This window comes from Salvelinus alpinus, chromosome 28 (assembly GCF_045679555.1).
Source record: "Salvelinus alpinus chromosome 28, SLU_Salpinus.1, whole genome shotgun sequence".
NCBI lineage: Eukaryota > Metazoa > Chordata > Actinopteri > Salmoniformes > Salmonidae > Salvelinus > Salvelinus alpinus.
This window is the reverse complement of record NC_092113.1, coordinates 857571-880111: the sequence shown is the minus strand read 5'-3', so window position 1 is coordinate 880111 and position 22541 is coordinate 857571. Positions and strand designations below refer to the sequence as shown.

At 41.3% G+C, this 22541-nt stretch overlaps 1 protein-coding gene across 2 annotated transcripts; it reads left to right on the top strand.

Moving 5' to 3' along the window:
* Positions 1-577: 577 nt before the first annotated feature.
* LOC139556912 (sodium- and chloride-dependent taurine transporter-like) lies at positions 578-20320 on the top strand. Of its 2 annotated transcripts, none has more exons than XM_071371040.1 (14): positions 578-778; positions 4763-4992; positions 5204-5338; positions 7290-7524; positions 8502-8634; positions 10101-10235; positions 11078-11181; positions 11326-11450; positions 13058-13170; positions 15784-15921; positions 16822-16924; positions 17569-17669; positions 17910-18080; positions 18344-20320. In XM_071371040.1, the coding sequence occupies exons 1-14, from the start codon at positions 744-746 to the stop codon at positions 18497-18499; spliced, it is 1914 nt and encodes a 637-aa protein (XP_071227141.1). In that variant the 5' UTR covers positions 578-743; the 3' UTR covers positions 18500-20320. The 2 variants fall into 2 exon arrangements, with proteins under 2 accessions (XP_071227141.1, XP_071227142.1); XM_071371041.1 differs by having other exon boundaries at positions 578-898.
* The last annotated feature ends 2221 nt before the right edge of the window (positions 20321-22541 follow it).

Genomic DNA, 22541 nt, shown 5'->3' with positions numbered 1-22541 from the left:
GAGATAACTCGGCACAAGTTATGTCTGAATGGAGCAGAAGGCTTCCAAATACACCACAGACACACATAGACACTTCCCTGGTTATATCCTGATACCCATTAACAACACTTTATTTATATTCACAAATAGTTCCCTTAGAGGTGTTTGGAAGTCTTTGCTGTGATGTGAAATGACACATAGTCATAAGGGGTTATAATAGGAAGCGTCCCACATTCCAATGCTGCTATGTGGGTGTGGGACAATAAGACAGTAACATGGTCAGCCAAGCCAGTCGTCAGTCCCTTCGGTCCCTGTCCACCCACCACCTCTCACCCACATAATGATTTAAGAAGGGTCCTTTCTCCTGTCCAGAAGCTGTCCCATGAGGCTTGATTTCCCCTCCATGCTGCTGATTTCCCCTCACGCCCTACCCCCTCCCTCCCTTGCCACCCTACCCTGTCATCTGTTTCAGTTACACGAATAAGAGGTGCCTGTAACACATGCAGGGCAAAGCATTCAGCCCCAGTCCCTCAGCCCCAGAGGAGTGTGTGTGTGTGTGTGGGGGGGTGGAAGTGGGAAGTGGAAATTTACAGTCCCGAGTCAGTATCTGGATAGTTGGTCCGCGGCTATGAGGCAGTGCCCAATCTCCACATAGGATTTAATTGTCTTTATCTGAGGGGCGGGCCTCGCTGTCAACTCCACTTCTTGTGAGCTGTGTTGGCATAAAGGCATTCAGTACAGAGGAATGTAGACAGCTGAGAGAGATGCACACTACACATAGCCACACCATGAAGGAAATGTAAGTCCTTGGAATTACTCGACTGGAATTAGAAAATAGCCTTACCTTAATATTTATGTCAAGTGATTATTGAGGTGTTTTGTTGGATGCTTTTTGTTTCAACTGAATAAGCAATTTCATGTAAGTACTTAAAAACCCTTGAATTAAAACATTTTCAATGTCTTTGTTGATGTTTGTGAGTGTGAAAATAGGAATTGAAATTCACAAAGACTATGGATTGCATTCTGTTCTTTCTGTCTGTGTACCTTTTTACAGGATCTTTCTTTGTGTTTGACTGACTATTGGATGCTAAGTTGGACATGTTTCTAACGCTGTGTTTACAGATAATGACAGTGTAGTGTTTTTAGAAGGGCTTGAGAATATCTGGTCATGGGTTCCTGGGTGGGCCACTTGGCCATCCCAAGGACGGTTTGCCTTAAGTCTTACACAACGGCAGACAGCCTCCCAGCACCCAGCAGGTGAAAGCACAGAGAGACAGAGAGACAGAGAGAGAGAGACAGAGAGAGAGAGCTGATCCAGTTATGTAATGAGGTTTGCGAGTGGACGGCGGTTCATGTTGACTTGTCATGTATAACAGAGAGAACCTAGAGTAGTACAGTGCAGAATGAGTCCTGAGCGATGCAGAGGAAAATAAGAGTAGATGGATTGAGTAATGAGGGGCTGTGTTGTTGTAGCTCTAGCATCCTTTTAATAATTGAACAAAATAATAAGCTGTTATTTTACACTTTAAGACAAGTTCCCTTTTTTGTTAGACTCCAAAACAGAAGCACATATTGGTCACTGGTCAATGTTTGCAGCTTTGCAATGCATTTTCATAATGTGGTATTCGTCTGTGAATAACTACAAGGTGTGTAGTTTAAAAGCATCTCTGTTCTGTTTCTCACCCTGCCTGTACAGTTGCTACATGATGTTCCTGTATGGAGTGTTAGTCATGTGACATGGTGAATGAAGATACCTTTTTGAAGATTTATAGCTGCCTTTCAACTGAGAGTAGTTAGGATAGATTGTTCTTTAAACTGGTAATATGTATTGTCCTACTATAAATCAACTTTGAATAATACTGTCACTTTCAGTGGCTAAAAGAGAAACATTTACTAATTGGAGAATCATTTGTTCTCCAGGAATTCTTCTGTGAATCTTTTGGAAACCAAGCACATAGTCGACCGACTCGTAGGCTTTGGTTAGCAACGCAATACCCTATAACAGATTTCCATTGGAGCCAGCGAGAGTAAAGGGGAAGCCTTTGATGTTTCTGTTTCTGCCAACTGCATTTCAGTGTGGGACAGCCTCAAAAGGAGAGGAAACTTTACCCCGGTACACTGGTATATCAGCCTCACAATTAATCATATCAGCTTTTTTCATTCTTCCTGTTTTATACAGCACTATAAATTATATTCCAGCAGTAAGTAGTATTATATACCATCAATTTGTGTCTTAACATGTCCAAGCAATTTCTTACCTTCTGCCCTGCCATGGGTTGGGTGTTTTACAGCCCTTTGGCACAGGCAGGGAAACGGCATACCTAAGACGCTAATGACAAATCTTGTCTTTCTTGGAAAGGATGTTTACAATATAAACATTCAGTGAACTTAAGCTGTGGGATCTTCCTGGAACCAAGCCAAGCTTTCGGAAAACACAGGGATATCTTCTTCTGTAAATTTGGACTACGTTAGTCCAACTGCTCTAAGCATTAGGCAAATTATTTGAATGTGATTCGGGATATATACAGTGGGGAGAACAAGTATTTGATACACTGCTGATTTTGCAGGTTGTCCTACTTACAAAGCATGTAGAGGTCTGTAATTTACAGACCTCTACATGCTTTGTAAGTAGGACAACCTGCAAAAATCTCTCACACTTCAACTGTGAGAGACGGAATCTAAAACAAAAATCCAGAAAATCACATTGTATGATTTTTAAGTAATTCATTTGCATTTTATTGCATGACATAAGTATTTGATCAACTACCAACCAGTAAGAATTCCGGCTCTCACAGACCTGTTAGTTTTTCTTTAAGAAGCCCTCCTGTTCTCCACTCATTACCTGTATTAACTGCACCTGTTTGAACTCGTTACCTGTATAAAAGACACCTGTCCACACACTCAATCAAACAGACTCCAACCTCTCCACAATGGCCAAGACCAGAGAGCTGTGTAAGGACATCAGGGATAAAATTGTAGACCTGCACAAGGCTGGGATGGGCTACAGGACAATAGGCAAGCAGCTTGGTGAGAAGGCAACAACTGTTGGCGCAATTATTAGAAAATAGAAGAAAATAGAAGAAGTTCAAGATGATGGTCAATCACCCTCGGTCTGGGGCTCCATGCAAGATCTCACCTCGTGGGGCATCAATGATCATGAGGAAGGTGAGGGATCAGCCCAGAACTACACGGCAGGACCTGGTCAATGACCTGAAGAGAGCTGGGACCACAGTCTCAAAGAAAACCATTAGTAACACACTACGCCGTCATGGATTAAAATCCTGCAGCGCACACAAGGTCCCCCTGCTCAAGCAGGCGCATGTCCAGGCCCGTCTGAAGTTTGCCAATGACCATCTGGATGATCCAGAGGAGGAATGGGAGAAGGTCATGTGGTCTGATGATTCAAAAATAGAGCTTTTTGGTCTAAACTCCACTCGCCGTGTTTGGAGGAAGAAGAAGGATGAGTACAACCCCAAGAACACCATCCCAACCGTGAAGCATGGAGGTGGAAACATCATTCTTTGGGGATGCTTTTCTGCAAAGGGGACAGGACGACTGCACCGTATTGAGGGGAGGATGGATGGGGCCATGTATTGCGAGATCTTAGCCAACAACCTCCTTCCCTCAGTAAGAGCATTGATGATGGGTCGTGGCTGGGTCTTCCAGCATGACAACGACCCGAAACACACAGCCAGGGCAACTAAGGAGTGGCTCCGTAAGAAGTATCTCAAGGTCCTGGAGTGGCCTAGCCAGTCTCCAGACCTGAACCCAATAGAAGATCTTTGGAGGGAGCTGAAAGTCCGTATTGCCCAGCGACAGCCCCGAAACCTGAAGGATCTGGAGAAGGTCTGTATGGAGGAGTGGGCCAAAATCCCTGCTGCAGTGTGTGCAAACCTGGTCAAGAACTACAGGAAACGTATGATCTCTGTAATTGCAAACAAAGGATTCTGTACCAAATATTAAGTTCTGCTTTTCTGATGTATCAAATACTTATGTCATGCAATAAAATGCGAATTAATTACTTAAAAATCATACAATGTGATTTTCTGGATTTTTGTTTTAGATTCCGTCTCTCACAGTTGAAGTGTACCTATGATAAAAATTACAGACCTCTACATGCTTTGTAAGTAGGAAAATCGGCAAAATCGGCAGTGTATCAAATACTTGTTCTCCCCACTGTATCTATGGTGGATATCATGAGTTTGTCAGTGTTATTTAAGATGTTTTTTTTATTTTTATGCTCGGTCTGAAAGGCATACAGTATATCATGTTCAAAACATTCCCTTAAAGTATAAAAAATTATACATAATCAAGATGTTATTAAATATGTTATATTATGCACAAAGAAATTATAGTTGTACAGTATAACTGTGCGCAAGTGAGTAATACCATCAAGAAAAATGATTTTACCATAAGTTATCTAGTCCAACCCAGAGTGATTTTCAATGCAAGATTGAACACAATATCCAAAGTGAAGTAATTTAAAGAGGACTGTGCCGAGGAAGTAGCCATACAGTAACTCCTGTTGCAGTTCTTATAGCTGAATAACTGTATCACACCGTGGCTGACTATACAGCACATGAGACATCCTTATCATGCTAATGCGCCGTCCTATCTCTGCCTTATCCGGCTCAAGTCTCTCTCTATCTCTCCCCCTTCTTGCCCTCTTCCTGTTCATCTCGCTCTCGCTTTCTCTTTCTCTAACTCTAACTCTTTCGCTATTTTTTTCTCTTTCTCCTCTCTTTTTCCTTCTCCTCGTCCTCTCTACTCTCAACCTCTATAGGATGGCACAGAAAGAGAAGCTACAAAGTCTGAAAGATTTCCACAAGGACACACTGAAGCCTTCGCCAGGGAAGAGCCCAGGCACTCGACCGGAGGATGAGGCAGAGGGCAAGCCCATCCAGAGGGAGAAGTGGGCCAGCAAGTTAGACTTTATCTTGTCCGTGGCCGGAGGCTTTGTCGGTTTAGGGAACGTGTGGCGCTTCCCGTACCTCTGCTATAAGAATGGTGGAGGTAGGCATTCAAATGAACATGGGCCCTTTCTCCATAGAAACAGGTCTTAAAATGGGGGGTCAATCAAGTTAGATATTTTTTTTTCCAGTAACCTTCAAAGAACTCAACTCGGGGACTGCAATTACAGGATTTTGATTTGTGAAATGGCTGTGGGTAGGCACATACTGTAGACCCTGTAGATTAACTGTCTCTCTTTCTCTCCTCCACCCAGGTGCGTTTCTCATCCCCTACACCATCTTCCTGTTTGGTGGAGGCCTGCCGGTGTTCTTCCTGGAGGTGGCTCTGGGCCAGTATACCTCTGAGGGAGGCATCACCTGCTGGGAAAAACTCTGTCCCATCTTCACCGGTGATTCACCACACTTCCTATTGTCCCAATACCATTCTCCCATATTGCCCTTAGACCAGTCATCATCAGGGAAAGTAGGCAGGGAAAGGACGCGGTGTAAGCCTACTTGGGCATGGTGTGATGTACTGTAGGTGGTAACGTCAGAGACGGAGAGAGGAATTAGTGAAGAGCCTAAACACTGCAGAGTTTCCATTAGCGTTGCTTAGGCGGGGCCTGCTCTGTGCCAAGCCTACTCCGTGCCTGCTTAGTGATGTGTCCCATCGTAGAAAAAAATCTAAAATGAAAATGATGTTGCCAGCCCTTGATCTAGCCTTGATGTTCTTCACATCCTGCTTAAGAAAAACTAAATCCAGTGACAATACCCAGCCTGTGGTTGGCATTGTTGTTCTGACTGCTCTTGCATAACTCACTAACAGCATCCAGCAGCACTGATGGTGCTGTCTGTCTATGGGTTGCTAGACTCAGTGTACAGACATTGTGTTCTACTGAGGTGTCCCTCGCTGGGTTCCAATAGGTAATTGGACCAGACTTACTTCATTCATTAGCCGGCTCTGTGATGTGTAAAATACATTATTCAGAATAGCATGAGGAGTAGCCTAGTCCCAGATCTGGATGTGCCTCAGCCAATTTCTCTGACTATGCTTTTGTCTTCATGAGGATTTGACTGAAGCACATAAACCTACTGATCTGGGACCAGGCTAATTGAGGATTGCCTAATCTACATTAGAGACTGGACGTCGTCAAACACCAAACATTGAACACTCACCAAACATTGAGACTGGCCTATTTTTGGCAGGTAAATACATACACACCACGTATTTTCAGCCTTGGGTGTGTAAAGGAATGCTGAGTTCTGTGTTACCATGGAGTAGAGAAGAGCGAGTGCGCCGTAAATGACCTATCGATGGGATCTGTGTGGGTCTGATGAACAGACATTAGCATGATGTTGTTATTGCAGTCCTGGTGTCAAGTTATGGCCCAAAAACGTATCTCCTTCTCAGTCAGGGTCCTGCCATAGATTTTCACTGTAATATACTATAGGAAGACCAGTTCTATCATGCAGACCAGTAAGTAGTGAGACAGCTGAACATAACAAAGCAGCAATAGACCCCCTTCAGATGGGGTTTTAACACTCTAGTGAAGGCTCCCAGCCATGAGCTGCTATTCCATGAAGCCGGGAGGGACTGGTAGAAAGAGACAGCTGAAGACAAGGGCTGGGAGTGCAGCCGATCTTTAGCAGCTGTTGATGGGCTTGAATAATCAAGGAGTGCTGAGGCAGCTGTCTGTCTGACTGGCAGGGTGTGTGAACTGGCACAAACATGCACGTGTGCGCACGCACACACACTCACAAGTCCGCACACGCACACACACAGACTACAGAGAGACAGATGCCCACCGGTGGCCTATAGGTGGCTTCTACTATCCCTCTTAGTCTTTTTTTACACATTCAGAAGGCCTGCCTCACCCACCACACAACCAACCATGGATTCATTTGTCTAACAGTTTGTCTGTGGAATGTGGGGGCTGAGAAGGGAGGAAAGGGGGAAGAGGCGGGAGAGAGGGGGTTACCGGAGGTGACAACAGTCTAATAATAGTTCAGAGGAGTGGAAGAGTACAGGGGATTTCTGTATCTAGGTGGGGACCAATGTCATATCTAAAAATAACATACAAACACTAAGGTCATTATAATTGTAGTTAGTACACTCAAGCCAGGGAAACATCCTCTCTTTGAAATAGGAGCGAGCTGAGTTGTGAACCATCTGAGTCAGTAGATTTGTTTCCATGGGTTATATATAAATCTCCTCAAAAGGCACTAGGTCAGTGTTCACTGAAGTGCTCCAGCTCCATTGTTGGCTTTACATTTTGTCGTTTACAAGGGGATTCAGTGTCACGTACTGTCGCCCCTATGACATTGTTTTGCTAGGGGTTACATTTTTTCTCTTCTCTGTAGGTATTGGCTACGCCTCCATTGTGATCGTCTCTCTCCTGAACATCTACTACATAGTGATTCTAGCCTGGGGACTCTACTACCTATTCCAGTGCTTTCAGCCAGAGCTGCCATGGGCCAAATGCAATCAGCCATGGAACACAGCCCGGTGTGTGGAGGACACATTCCGCAAGAACAAGACCCTGATGCTGGCTGCCAACATCACCAACTTCACCTCCCCCGTCACTGAGTTCTGGGAGTGAGTACTCACTGTCCAACAGCTGGGATAACTCTGTTCTGACACACACGCAGACAAACACACACAGAGAAAAGCAGAAAAGCCTACACAAATCAATACACACACATGCAACCACACACACACACACACACACACACACACACACATAAACACACACACACATTCTGTCCACATATACAAGGTCAAAAACAAACTCAAATAAAACAGACAACATGAACACTACAGATACTGTACCTCTTCCTTGTTTGCAGTAAACATATGTTTGGATTGGCTACATTTCCAGAGCAGAAAGCAGAGCAGAAAGCACACTGAACTTGAATAAACTCCCCGTTCAGTCATGAGGTTCATTTTATCTTTAAATTGGATCTTTCACTGCACTATATTTGGATCAATGGGTATTATCGTTTTCCTTTCCTTTTAAAAGTACTGCCAAATATGTGTCCTCTTGGGGAAACACAATCACTTAACTTCAAATCCCAGTTCACTGTAAAATAATGCTCACTTACATTTGGTCCACACAAAATCCAACAGCTTAGATTATATCTACTTTCTACCACATCCATGGGCCAGACACTGATGAGGTAGAATATCCCACAGAAATATAACACATAGAATGAAAATAACATACTGTCATCTCTTAATATTCTCTCAGGGCACAGCACATTCAGGCCCAGGAGGAGCTAGAGCAGAGGGGGGTTTGTGAAAGCTTAACCTCACCAGATACATTATTTCCCCACCATCAAATCGTCTGTCTATTTGCTTTTCACTGCTTTGATGTTACCGCGGTTGGCATGAAACCTTGGTCAGGACCCACAGGAATTATGAGATGTCACACTTCCCCTACTTAAAAAAAAACTAAAACAATTTACTATACTGTACTGTACCATGCAGGGGTCTACATAGACTTACAGTTCCATCAGAGCCTCTCCCCAAAGACCGTAATTGACCTGTATCCTGTCTGTTCCCTCCCTCCTAAGACGTAACGTGCTGAGCATCTCTTCTGGGATCGACGACATCGGCCCCCTAAAGTGGGACCTAGCCCTGTGTCTCCTGGCAGTATGGATTGTCTGCTTTTTCTGCATCTGGAAGGGAGTCAAGTCCACTGGGAAGGTTTGTAGAAGCTTGCTGTGGTTGTTATCAGTCTTATCAGACTTGTTTGCAGTCTCTAAAAAGAGTGTTTATGCACACACCTAAAAAAGGGAGATTTGATAAGTGGACAGAATCCTTTTTGGGTGGACAGGTTAATGGATTACGTTCAAATGGTGACATAGTTCTGCTGAATGAACGTTACTGCCCCCCAATGAGTCCCACCATCGAAGCTGGCGCAATATGGACTAACCCCTTTCAAACATTGTGTTTTGACCTACAGACATCTGGGTTGTACCATTGGATTAGTCTATTTCTCCTGAATCAGTGTGATTAACAGGGGCTGAGAGAGAGTGGTGTTTGTGAAACAAGTGTGGAACCTGAAGGGACCCGGGAGCCAGGTCTTCTTTACAAACATTTCTGTAGTATCCGAATGGTTTGAGCTACAAATTATTAAAAGCTATCTATGAAAATCGGAGACTCTCACAAACCAGCACATAAAAACACTGTATAGCCTAAAAACATGGTTAAAACTATCATTTTCATATCATGGATGGTTAGTCCTTGCATATATAGCATAGTTTATGGATTTGAGAGTGTTTGTATTTCTCCAGCCCCATCCCTCAGCTTTTTACTGAAACTGTGGCGGGGAAAACGCATTGTTAATGTTTCAATTAAGGATTTGGTGCAGTTCTCTAGTGAGCAAGTTACTTTTGTGCCATTAATATCAACCAGAAGTGAAGAACAAAATTCTTAGTATTGAAAACAAAAATGATATTGAAAGCAAAACAAACCCAAAAGTATTGACAGTAAAACAAAATATTGCAAAGAAATGTATTGTAAATGGATGCAAAAAAAATAATCTTTAGTGATTAAAAAAAATATATAACATAATTAAATAAAACACATCCCTCTTTTCTTTTACCTTGGCCTTTGCTTTGGCTGCCTTTTTTCCAGTTGCAACTTTTTGGCCCATTCATTCCAGCAACATAGCACCCTGCATCCCACTGCTGGTTTGCTTTTGAAGCTAAGCTGGGTCAATACTGGTTGGTCCCTGGATGGAACACCAGATATAGCTGGAAGTGGTGAAAAGAAACATGAGGAAAAATAAATGTCACAAAAAATTTAATGAGGGAAAACTGTGTGAAAAATGTACATTAGTATCTTCACACGTGTCCGAAAACCATGTCTGACTGAAAATCATATAAACCACGTGTGTTTTTTTGTTGTTGTTAAGGCTGCCCTACGGAGTGGGTAGAAGTTACCCCTAAACTAACCACAGACTGAGGAGCAGATATTTTCTCATCACCTTATTGATGGGGGATAGTAGATCTGTAGTTGGGGGCAACTTCTACCTAAAGCATCCTCTCCAAGATCCATTCCATTACGGAACCTTTACATCAGCAGATGGAACTATCTCTGTCCCATTGCATCATGGAACCTTGACATCAGCTAATATGTCTCTACCTCTATTTATCTGTTTTTTCTAGGTGGTGTACATCACAGCAACTTTCCCTTTCGTCATGCTTATCGTGCTGCTGGTGCGTGGAGTGACTCTGCCAGGGGCATCCGAAGGGATCAAATTCTATCTCTACCCCAACCTGACCCGCCTACAGGACCCAGAGGTAGGAGTGAGAACCCAGTATCCTAATCCCCACCCCTCTACCCATCTTTACTGTCTCCGTACAGTCCCCTCCGCCCACCCCTAATGACCTTATCCCACATCAATGCCTATCTGTTTACTTACACGTCTATCAGGGCCTCTTACTGATATCGCTACATCGCAAAGTCATCTAGACGGCGGGAAAAGGAACCAGTCCACAGCCGTTGTTAGGTCTTAGGTCTGGTTGACTTATTAGTGGTACTATAATTGAGAGAACATGTGTTCACAATGCAAAAACCCGCTAGAACTCGCCAATCTTCCAGGTTTATGACATAGTTCAATTAGCTCCCTCCTCTGGATTGACGTGACTAACTATGCCTGGCGAACCTGAAAAAGTTCCATGACAATCATTTTGCAACATCATGTGCTTTTGGTTTTTTTTTTATTACATTCTCTGAGCCAAAAGCTAAGAGTTACTTTTGTTGGATAAATTTGATTTGCAGCGTGGCATCCCACGTGTTCTTTTTGATTTCCGATGTTATAACAATAGCCTGTTCAGTTTTGATGGAAATGTTCCTTTTTTATTCCCCCAAAATTGTATTTGCGATCGCAACATGTTTCATCAAGTAGCTATTTGTCTTAGACTCAGAAGCTTAGTTCGTTTTGCATTCAATTAAACGGAGATAGAAAAAGAAATAATCAAATGCTTAATCAAATTAAATGTCAAATCTCATCACATTAGGTTAATCTAACCCAATTATGTCCCAGCAAAGATGAAAAAGGTTGCCAACCAAGTGACCGGAAGTGTATGATGAATGGTGAACTGAACAGACTGGCGTCATGTTGTTGCTGTTGCTGCCTCAGGTGTGGATCGACGCGGGAACCCAGATATTCTTCTCTTACGCCATCTGTCTGGGGGCTATGACGTCACTGGGGAGCTACAACAAGTACAAATACAACTGCTACAGGTGAGTTTCGTTGTCATGGGGACGGGGGACGGCTGTAGTAGGAGTGAGATCAACTCGTGTCAAAGGCGGTTGGTTAAGAAAAAAATGGGAACTTCGGTTCCGTCTGTGTAAATTAACATCCTCCATGATATATGTGTGACATAGGGACTGTTTGCTGTTGGGAGGCCTGAACAGCGGTACCAGTTTTGTGTCTGGCTTCGCAATATTTTCCGTCCTGGGCTTCATGGCACAAGAGCAAGGGGTGGACATTGCCGATGTGGCAGAGTCAGGTACGAGGGTCAAAGGTCAACAGTGAACATAGCGGTGATGGTGGGCACTGCTGAAACGACAATGAACGGAAATGCTGAAATGTAGTGGTATCGGCAATTGCACACTCCTTGAATAAAGGCCTGAAAGAAAGAGACGTGTTGCTTTTTGTACGATGTGTTTTCCACAGTGAATTTGGCCCTGGTTGAGTGTTGTGCCGTGTGTCTGAGCTACTGCTGAACCATGTAACGCGGGGATAAATAAAGAGCCACTCTAATCAACCATACTTATAATCACAGCTGTACTCTATCATCCACAGCCACCTGGGCTCAAAGGCACCAGGTGGGCCAATGTTCCACTCTAGGGTTTCAAATCTATTTATGATATTAGTGTTACATTTTTTTTTTATCATGCCATTCTATATAATTACATTTTACGGTGAGGGGTCATCCATAAGATGTAATGATATAGAATGGCATGATTTTTTAAAAGAAAGATCAATATTATCTATAGATGATAAACCCTAGAGTGGAACATTGGCCCAGCTGGTGCCTTTGACCCCAAGTGTGGCAAGTGTGGATGTATTGAATTAAGAAATTGTCCAGAGGAGTTTCTGTAATGTGCAGTAAGCCAAAATAAGAACATCTTGGGCCTTCTGTTCCAATAAAATTGGTAATTGTTATAATTTGTGTTATAACAACCAGTGCTCACCACCAGTGAAATAGTTGTTGAAGACAAATGTGCTAAGTATTGTAATGTAACTGTATGTTAAGTACTTTACTGTATTGAGCTGTGGATCCCTGAAGTGGACTCTAGCTAGCCCAGCATGATATTATATTCCATGTGGATTTCGAAGGAGATGCGTCTTCTTCAAGCATGCCCACTCTGTTCAGTTCAGTGTTGCTAAACAACAACCTGGTTTAGAGAGAACCTGTTTCCATGTACTTTTACTTTAATTATTACGAATAGAGAATTCTATTGTGCTGTGACTGTTATAGCTATGTTTATGTCAATTGGAATGAAAGAAAAGAAGTGGTTGATCAATGTTTTCTTAAATGCTATAATTCATGCACATTTATTGGAAGAAGATTTAACTTCGAAAATAGGTCATATTTGCGAAAAGGTTACACTAAATGTAAATTGTTGTTGATAACAGTAAATAATAATTACAAAAATCTGTGCAAAAGTTCATTGTGTTATTCTGCCTGGATGGACTTGGCAAGATTTAATGATAGTTTGTTGAGTTGAGTTTGCTGTCATTTTGTATATGTTCAAGTGCCCTTGAAATCCTGTTGAAATAGCTTTTGATCAAACCTCTACCTGCTTTGACAATATTTGTTTAGCCTGTAAACTAATGCAGGAGGCTAGAGTCACACACAGCATGTGACCAGTAGCAGATACTTAATGGATAGTTCCTCCACCTACCTATCCAGTCCCTACATAAGACAAACCTAAAGCATACAGAAAGGTTTACCACTTAGTGTCTTCCAGTACTGTAAATGTAACATTACCATTTGAATGTGTTTAGTTTAACGTTTTTACCCCCCTCATTACCGTCCAAGCTCAAATTAGATGGATTGGTTCATTCTCTTCTCCGTCTCTCCCCCCTGCCCTCTCTTCACACCACTAGGTCCTGGCCTGGCCTTCATTGCTTACCCTAAGGCTGTGTCCATGATGCCCATGCCCACGTTCTGGGCCATCCTATTCTTCATCATGCTTCTGCTACTAGGCCTCGACAGTCAGGTCAGTACTAAAGCAGTAACTAGTATACATTTCTATTGGTAATACGGTACTTGGTACATGGCTCTAGTTTCAACGACCCTGCAACAATATATATCTACACTGTACTTACACTATGTAGTTAGTGTATCTACATTGTAGTTACACTATGCCTATGTAGTTACAATGTAAATATATAGGTAGTCGGGACACATACAGTAGTTGTAACGGCTTTCTTCCGTTGATGAAGGAGAGGACCAAAATGCAGCGCGGCTAGTGTTCAACATAATTTAATAAAGATAACAACGTGAACACTACAAGTAACAAAACAATAAATGTGAAAACCGAAACAGTCCTAGCTGGTGCAGAGAAACACAAAGACAGGAAACAATCACCCACAAACAAACAGTGAAAACAGGCAACCTTAATATGGTTCCCAATCAGAGACAATGACAAACACCTGCCTCTGATTGAGAACCATATTAGGCCAAACAACAAACCCAACATAGAAACACAAAACATAGAATGCCCACCCAGCTCACGTCCTGACCAACTAAACAAAGACTAAACAAAGGAAATAAGGTCAGGAACGTGACAGTAGTGTAAAGTATACTGAATAAAAATATAAATGCAACAAGCAACAATTTCAAAGATTTTACTGAGTTACAGTTCATATAGGGAAAACAGTTGAGAACTCTGGACATTACAGTGAACTTATAATAAGATACAAAATCCAGACAAGAAAAGCAACCCAGAGTGGAAAACAGTTAAACCATGTCAAAACAGTTGTTACATCTTGAAGGCTTGAACGTAAATAGTAAATCGTTTTTGTAGAAGTATGTGAACCAGTAATAAATCAATTTCTGGAAATAATTTAATAGATAGAACCAAACAGTTTAGTCTCATAGCTTTCTCTTGAGGTGTCCATTGCAGGCCAGACTCCCGAGGTGTTGACTAAGACGAACGGAGGCGAGGCCAGGGAGGCATCAGTGGGGTTCTCTCACTATCACATTTCCTGCTTCCAAGTGTAATTTTACTTTCTGCTAACTCGGTCCTCCTCATGGCCAATGACATCTCAGCCAAACACCAAATACTTATGCTTCAAGTACGGTTATTTCCATTGGCAAGCAGATCAGTGGGAGAGTGAGTGGGCATCATTCTTGACCACACATTTTACACAGATTAGTGGTGCTGAATACAGTATTGTTTCATGGCTCTTATGTACATGCCATAGTTATGAGGAGAGGGCTTGTTAAAGGATGTGGAGAGAAAAATGCTTTCAGTGTATGCTAAATAACAAGGTTTATTTCACTAAATCAGAGAAGCGTGACTCCAGATACAGCACTGCCTATAAATTATTCAGCCAATGGCATTATAACTGGATAAGCCCGAAAAGGAGAGGGTTTCCGTGAAGAAGAGAGAGAGAGAGAGAGAGAGAGAGAGAGAGAGAGAGAGAGAGAGAGAGAGAGAGAGAGAGAGAGAGAGAGAGAGAGAGACGTTGTTTTGCATGAAATAGCCAATTGGAGGCCCAGCCAGTGTTCCCAAGAGGAGCCTTGTATAAAATGTCTCATTGTTGCACAACAGAGACAGCAGTGAATCTCTAGTCTAATCAGTGATTTGAGGAGGAGAAAGTCCATGTATGGAGGCAAACTTTGGTCCCACATTTCAGGCATTTTTCCATATTTGGAACCTGTGTACATGCTCATATAGTATATGCTCGATTGACAGTTCATTAGGTACACCCATCTAGTACCGGTTTGGACTCCACTGTGCCTACAGAACAGAGAACAGCCTGAATTCTTCAGGGCATGGAAACGTTACTCAATTGGTGTCAAGGGACCTAACCTGTGCCAGGGAAACATTCCCCACACCATTGACACCAGGCAGGATGGGGCCATGGACTCTGGACTCCTCTGCCATCAGCATGATGCAACAGGAACCAGGATTCATCGAACCAGGCAATGTTTTTCCACTCCTCAATTGTCCACTGTATTTGCAGCTTCTTTTTTTTAGCTGATAGGAGTGGAACCCGGTGTGGTCGTCTGCTGCAACAGCCCATCCGTGACAAGGACTGATGAGTTGTGCGTTCTGAGTTGAAGTTCTGCACACCACTGTTGTACTGCGCTATTATTTGCCTGTTTTTGTCCCGCTTGCACAATTCTAGCCATTCTCCTTTGACCTCTCATCAACAAGCTGTTTTTGCCCACAGGACCGCCGCTGACTAGATGTTTTTTGTTTGACGCACCATTCTCTGTAAACCCTAGACACTGTCGTGGGTGAAAAGCCCAGGAGACTGGCCATTTCTGAGATACTGGAACCAGCGTGCCTGGCACCGATGATGATACCACGCTCAAAGTTGCCCATTCCAATGTTCAATCGAACAGTAACTGAATGGCTCGATGCCTGTCGGCCTGCTTTATATAGAAAGCCCCGGTCCTGTGACTCACTGTCTGTAGAAGTTAACCATTTTCGTGAACGGGGTGGTGTACCTAATAAACTGGCCAACTGAGTGTAGGCTGTTACTTTATAATGTATTTAGCATTCATAAGGCCTAAAAGCAATACCAATTACAATGGTAATGGCCATCAGCGTTCTGGTAGGACACTATGGTTAATGGCTTTCTTTATGTCTCCCCAGTTTGTCGAAGTGGAAGGACAGATCACCTCCCTGGTGGATCTGTATCCATCCGTCCTAAGGATCGGTTACCGCCGTGAGATCTTTATAGCTGTGATGTGTTGCATAAGCTATCTTCTGGGACTTACCATGGTAACAAAAGTAAGTACACTTCAGTGTACCTTTATGCACTACAGGTTGTTCTTACCTTACAATTATTGTATTAGTCCTTGACATACTATAATTTCTGGGACCATTGTAATGAAAGTAAGTTCACTTACAGCAACAGGTCCATAATTACTGTCACCCTTGATAAAGATGAACAGAAAATACTGTGTAAAATAAATAATTCAAATACCGAGTTATGTTGTATGCTAAAACAAAATGGGCAAATAATATTATTATACACTAATACAATTGCTCAGAGAAAGAGGTTTTATTTAAGTAATAAAGCAATTATATTCGTGTCGTTATCCTAGCAGGGGAGGGTGGTAGATTGAAAACAGGGGTGCCAATCATTTTGAACCCTATCTTACTTGTTGAACGAAATCTCTTTCTCTGAGCAATTGTATTAGTATAAAATCATATTATTTTCAATTTTATTGTGCATACTGTACAATTTAGCTCAATATTTGTATTATTTATTACTATATTTTTTGCTCGTCTTTATCAAGGGTGCCAATAATAATGGACCTGACAGTATATAAAATACCTTGAGATTCTATCATTGCAATTCAGGTTAGTGTACAAAATAGATAACACATGACTTTTTCCACATGCTTTGCCGTTGTCACACTTTTGCAACCAAATAAGGGGGGTTCGACTACCGAGCTCTCATAGCACATCCTGTGTGTTTCGCATCATGAATGGAACAATTTGGAATGACATTTTCCAGTTAGCAGTTCACTTTTACTTCAATGACATCTCATCACCTGTTGAACTCTCCTTTCATTTGCCCAGTGCCATCATTCTTATGAATCAACCACTTTTTCCTATCCATGTCCAACCCCATCTCTCTCTGTCTTTCAGGAAACTAACTTTCCCTATCTTCATTCTTTTCAGGGTGGCATGTATGTGTTTCAACTCTTCGACTACTATGCAGCCAGCGGTGTGTGCCTTTTGTGGGTTGCATTCTTTGAATGTATTGCTGTAGCCTGGGTTTATGGTAAGTGTGTACCTTTTTGGCCATATAAAGTGTTTAGCCTACATTTAGGAACAAACGTTATGAGTCTGTTTTTAAAGGGGAAAACAGCAGCGACGCATGAGTTATGGCCTCGCTTGGAGTATACAATACCCTTGCTGTTCCTTTTCACACTTATCGTAAAACACTTGAATTGGCTTCCACGTATGTCCCATTGGCTTCTATGGACTTCTATTGAAGACAAATTAAGAACTAATGCCACCTTTATAAGGAAGAGGTGAACAGGAGCACAGCAACCCACATGCCTTTTCTAGAGGTGTTGTTAACAGCGCTGTGACGGACGTTGCTATTATTAAGAGAGCAAGCATGCTGGTTTTGTAAATAATTGTTTTGTAACGGTTAACAGTAAGCTAAAGAGAGATTGTTCATGCCATATGACTTCATGGTGATGAGGGTGTTTATAGAGGCGATGATGGCGTCACACCCTGTACTGTAGCTCTTCTCGTGGTCTAGAGATGGATACTGATTCTGTTCTATAGTTGATAGTGAGATGTCACCCTGTTTTACCTTGAGAAAATGCACAGGTCTTATATGATGGTTAACTTCGCTGCATAGGAGACTAGGGGTGTGTCGCTAACAACAAGTATGTTCTTCTGTATTGTTGACAGGCGCTGATAATTTCTATGATGCAATTGAAGACATGATTGGCTACCGACCTAACCCGTGGATGAAATGGAGCTGGACCTTTATCACTCCCGTCCTCTGTGCGGTGAGTATTCAACAGCCCAACACTCTTAGTGTGTGTTCAACAGCCTTCCACTGTCACAAAGTGTTAAACAGCCCAACACTGTTAGTGTGTGTTCAACAGCCTTCCACTGTTACAAAGTGTTAAACAGCCCAACACTGTTGTGCTGTGGTTTTGAAAACATGAGGAACCTCTTGGATCAGAGTGAAGACGTACCGTGAAATAAGCGATCATGTTCTAAACCATTTTTCTTGTTGTTCCCAGGGTTGCTTTATCTTCTCATTGGTGAAGTACAAGCCCCTGACCTATAACAAGGTGTATGAGTACCCAGACTGGTCTATTGGCCTGGGCTGGTCTCTGGCCCTCGCCTCCATGATCTGCATCCCCATGGTAATGGTCATCAAGATCCTCCAGTCCGACGGACCGCTTATAGAGGTACGCAAACACCAAAAAAATTATGCTAGATAGCTTCTAGTTGTATGAATACAAACACTGACGCATTGTGGTAACGGCATGCAGTATGCAATTGCGTAACTTGTATTATATTGCACACATGATATAAGCCGTCTACATGATGCAGTATACCATGTCATGTGATTTTATGGCATGGTACAAGGATTTCTACAGAGTGGCCTTTTTATCATTGCGTTATTTTCATGCCATGTGGGTCATTTGACATTCTCCTCTACACCCCACAGAGGATTAAGGCAGTGGCGGCCCCAGTAAAGGGAGGTGCGAGTTCTCGCCCCAAAGAGTACAGCGTGAAGGGCAGCGAGCTTACCCAGCCTCTGAACCCCAATGGGGACAACATCCTGATCAAGCCCACCCACACCATTGTAGAAACAATGATGTGAGCACTCTCTGTGAGAGGAAATACTGATTGGCGTGCTGTCTAGGTTATTATCATTTATTTGCTAACTTTGATAGTGGTAGAACCAGGTTTACATTGTTCTATATATCCGCACTAGGAATATTCTGGTTTGGTTTCTATGATAATGATTAAGAGTTTTATATATATATATACACTGTATATATTGCTGTTGGGTTGTTTTTTTATCTTGGTAATTTTTTATCATATTGTTGTTGGCGATGTCAGTTTGGGCAGTATTTTGACATAGAACTACATGTTCTATGTTAACTACCTTTCTGTTGATTGTGGAACATTTTCACTCAACAAAAATACAGTAAACTGAATGTGTAACTAATCGTGTAACATGTTAGGTAGCAAACTATTAAGATAATATCCTTACGTTATTGTGGCAGTAGCCTTGTCTGAGGTCATTTGTAATCTGTTGTCGACGCCATTTGTTGTGAGATGCAACTGAATGAACCTTCTCTGCGCTAGCGGCGGACGCCAGCCACTCACACCTGCTGGTAGAGTAGCCATCTGTACCACCTAGGCTGAACGAGCGTTGGGCCATTAACCGAAAGGTCGTTGGCTCGAATCCCTGAGCTGACTAAGTGAAAAATCTCTCAGTGTGCCCTTAAGCAAGGCACTTAACTCTAATTGCTCCTGTAAGTCACTCTGGATAAGACCTAAATTACAAACATATAAATGTAACATGCAGTGTAGATATAGTAGTTCATAGGTACGTCCTTATGGTTACTATGGCCCTGCCCAAATACTGTACAAAATGTTCCCGGAAGGATCATGTGTTCTTAAAAGGGAGGTGAGAAAGTGAAGGAGAAAAGGGAAGAAGCATTTTAAGAGTATTTGTACATTGCCTAAGATCGTCACAGTCAGTCCCAGTGCATTTATGGAAACCTCTTTTTGCACTTCATACGTTGAGTTTCACCTTTATTTTAGTGATCTGTTATGAGAATTGTCACAAGACCCTGCAGTTACATTTGCAACATTCATTTAAAAATAAACCCCTATATAGCTTCAAACCTTTTTGATATTGTTCATATCTATCCGTTCAAACATGAGCATTATACTCTCACTCACTTGCTATAAATATAAAAACGAAAATAAAGGTGGAACATTGTCAATACAACATTCTGTCTCTCTATGACTAAACCTGTGATAGTTGTGAGAACCATCATTTAATTGTAGCAAAAAATATAACCTTAACAAAATGATTTAAATGTTTTGAAATAATAGTTCTTTCTCCAGTGATCTCATTTTAATCGCAGTAATGGTCAGTAAATAACTACATTATTATCTACATATACATACAACATTTCCATCAGACTCAATTGTATTTTAGTATTTTACTTGTTTGTGAATCACGTATGCCTTTTTGTATTAACAATTTTATACTGTCATTGATGACCCATTTCTTCTGAATACAGTCAACAATTCATATTTAATATTAAATGTTATGAGCCCAAATTAAATTTGTAGTGTGCAATATTCATCAAATAAAATGGTATTTTACCACTCAAATTATTTCAGTTTGAAAACCGATGTAAAAATACTAAACATGATATGTGACCAACATACAAAATTTGAACGTCTAAAGTTAAATTGAGATTCCTTAACCCAAAGCATGTACATGAAAATCCTCAGTACAGTGTTTGGTCAACAAAATTCCTTGTCCAGAAGGCAATAAAAAATTGTAAAAAAAATACCTGTTGGAAAATAAAGTGTATTTTTGTCTAACATCCATCCCCCTTTGAGATACACCTTGCACCATCTCTTCCTATATTGAAAATAAACATATTTTTCTTTACATGTCTTGGAGTGAATTATTCATTTGTTCTGTGAGAGCATTTAAGCGCCTACTGGCCTGTTTCTTCTGGCCTGCTTCTTCCTCATAAAGACAGCTACAGTATAAAAACACCCGACAAAAAAATACTATAGTATATTATGGTATAAATACCCTAGTATTCACTGTAGTGTTTTTGCAGACTTTACTATAGACTAACGTTTGCAAAAACACTACAGTGAATACTGTAGTATTTACTGTAGAATTTATAGTTAACTATAGTATAAATATTGTAGTAAAAGAAAACTGTAAAATATACTATTGTAATTAATGTGGTGTTTTAGCAGATTGTAGTATACTGTAGTATATACTGTGGTGTCTTTGCTGAATACAGTATACTGTAGTATTTACTGTAGTGTTTTTGCAGAATGCAGTATACTGTGGTATTTACTGTAGTGTTTTTGCTGACATTAATGTAGTATTCACTATTGTTTTTTGGTTTTATTATCTTTGACATAGAAGCGGAGGCTTTCTCCTTGAGGAAACTAAAATAGCACATTTTCCATAACCTGTAGGTAGGTAGGACTGGGAAGGATATGGATAGATAAAGAGCTTCTGCTCTTTTGAATAACATGTACAGAACACATTATATGGTCTATACTTACCATGTATACCCACTTATGGGTGGCCAAATTTGGATATGGGCGAGGGGAACGGGCAGGGTATATGAAATACTGTAGTATTTACAATAGTTTAAAAATGGTAGTGTTTTTGTGGACTGTAGTGTTTTCGGACATTACTGCAGTATTTACTATAGCATTCTACAGTATACTACAAAATTATACATGATCGAGGGATAGTAGTGTGTAGTATAGTAGTCTACAGTGTACCACATAATTCGATAGTAATGTAATATGTAATATGGTAAACTGTAATATTTTTTCATGTGACTACACACATTCACTTCCAACATGATACAAGGTATTTTCTACATTCATCCATATTCATAATACAACCAATATTTACATATTGACTGTGACTTAAAACAAGTGCATTAAAATAAGGAGGCTTAAATAACCACACAATAAAAGTGTAGCTTGTGTAATTATCTAAATAATGTTGGTGTGAAGAGTAGACTAATACTTCATTTTAGCAATCACAGAGTGAATAAAATATTATTGCCTGTAATACTGACACCCAAATTTGAATAAACTGTATTCACACACCCCATCAAAATGACAACTCACAGACCACTTACGCCTGGCCACAACGGCGACCCAACCAAATTCACATAGAAATGTGTTATAGATATCATTCTCGTTGAAAGCAAGTCTAAGAAGCGATAGATCTGTTCTATGTCCACTATTTCTATGCTTCCCATACTGAAGTATGGGTTTTCCATATTTTACTTTAAACAGCTTCAAACAGCTGAAAATACAATATTATTGGTTATGGAAAATATATTTCACAGTGGTTTAGATGGTACAATGACTCAACACTATACTTGCTTGTTTTGTCACAAACTGAAATTTAACTTCCAACAGATTAGAAACAGAGACGTCATGCCTATTGAAACGTGCCTCCATTAGTTTAATCCATGTAGTGTTAGCCAAAATGGACATTTTAGCGTCACCTTAAAGGTACAAGGTGACACCTTGGAATGGCAGACAGAGACATTGAACAGTTGAGAAGTCCCTCTGGTGTTGGGGAAAACTCTGACCCTGTCACCAGGGCAGGAACATGTGCGTTTAGTGAAATTTGTGATGAGTTACCTTGAGTAATCTAATACCTGATTAATACTGAAAGGAATATAGCATCACTGCTCATCTTCCCGTCACCTTCATTATCAATACTGTTTTGTTGAGCAAGTGCTGCTTCAATGAATCACAATACAACTTGCACTCCACCCCCCAAAATAGCCAATTATAATTATTTGAGCTTGAATCTTCCTTTGCCCCCTTGCTTCGGCCTTACATTGACACAGGGGGGTCAAAGATAGTCTTTTCAATCCGTCCCACAGGTGGCTAGTTAAAAAACATATACCTTGTGGAAGTGATAACAGACCTATTGTATATAGTCTCTTCACTATATCCAGCTTGCTAAAAGTCCTCAAAATGAAATCAAGAAAGTCAGGGCGCACCGAAAATGTTGAAATCGATGGATAGAGGACTAACTTTTGCAAATTTCTAAAGCGAGGAAATATAATATAATACATTAGTTTGACAAACCTGCATTGACATTTCTG

Bases quoted from the DNA above. Each gene is read 5' to 3' on its own strand.
- LOC139556912 (XM_071371040.1), top strand. From the start codon at position 744: ATGCACACTACACATAGCCACACCATGAAGGAAAT. The intron at 7,525-8,501 runs GTGAGTACTCAC...CTCCCTCCTAAG, and splicing joins CCCGTCACTGAGTTCTGGGA to ACGTAACGTGCTGAGCATCT. The intron at 8,635-10,100 runs GTTTGTAGAAGC...TGTTTTTTCTAG, and splicing joins GAGTCAAGTCCACTGGGAAG to GTGGTGTACATCACAGCAAC.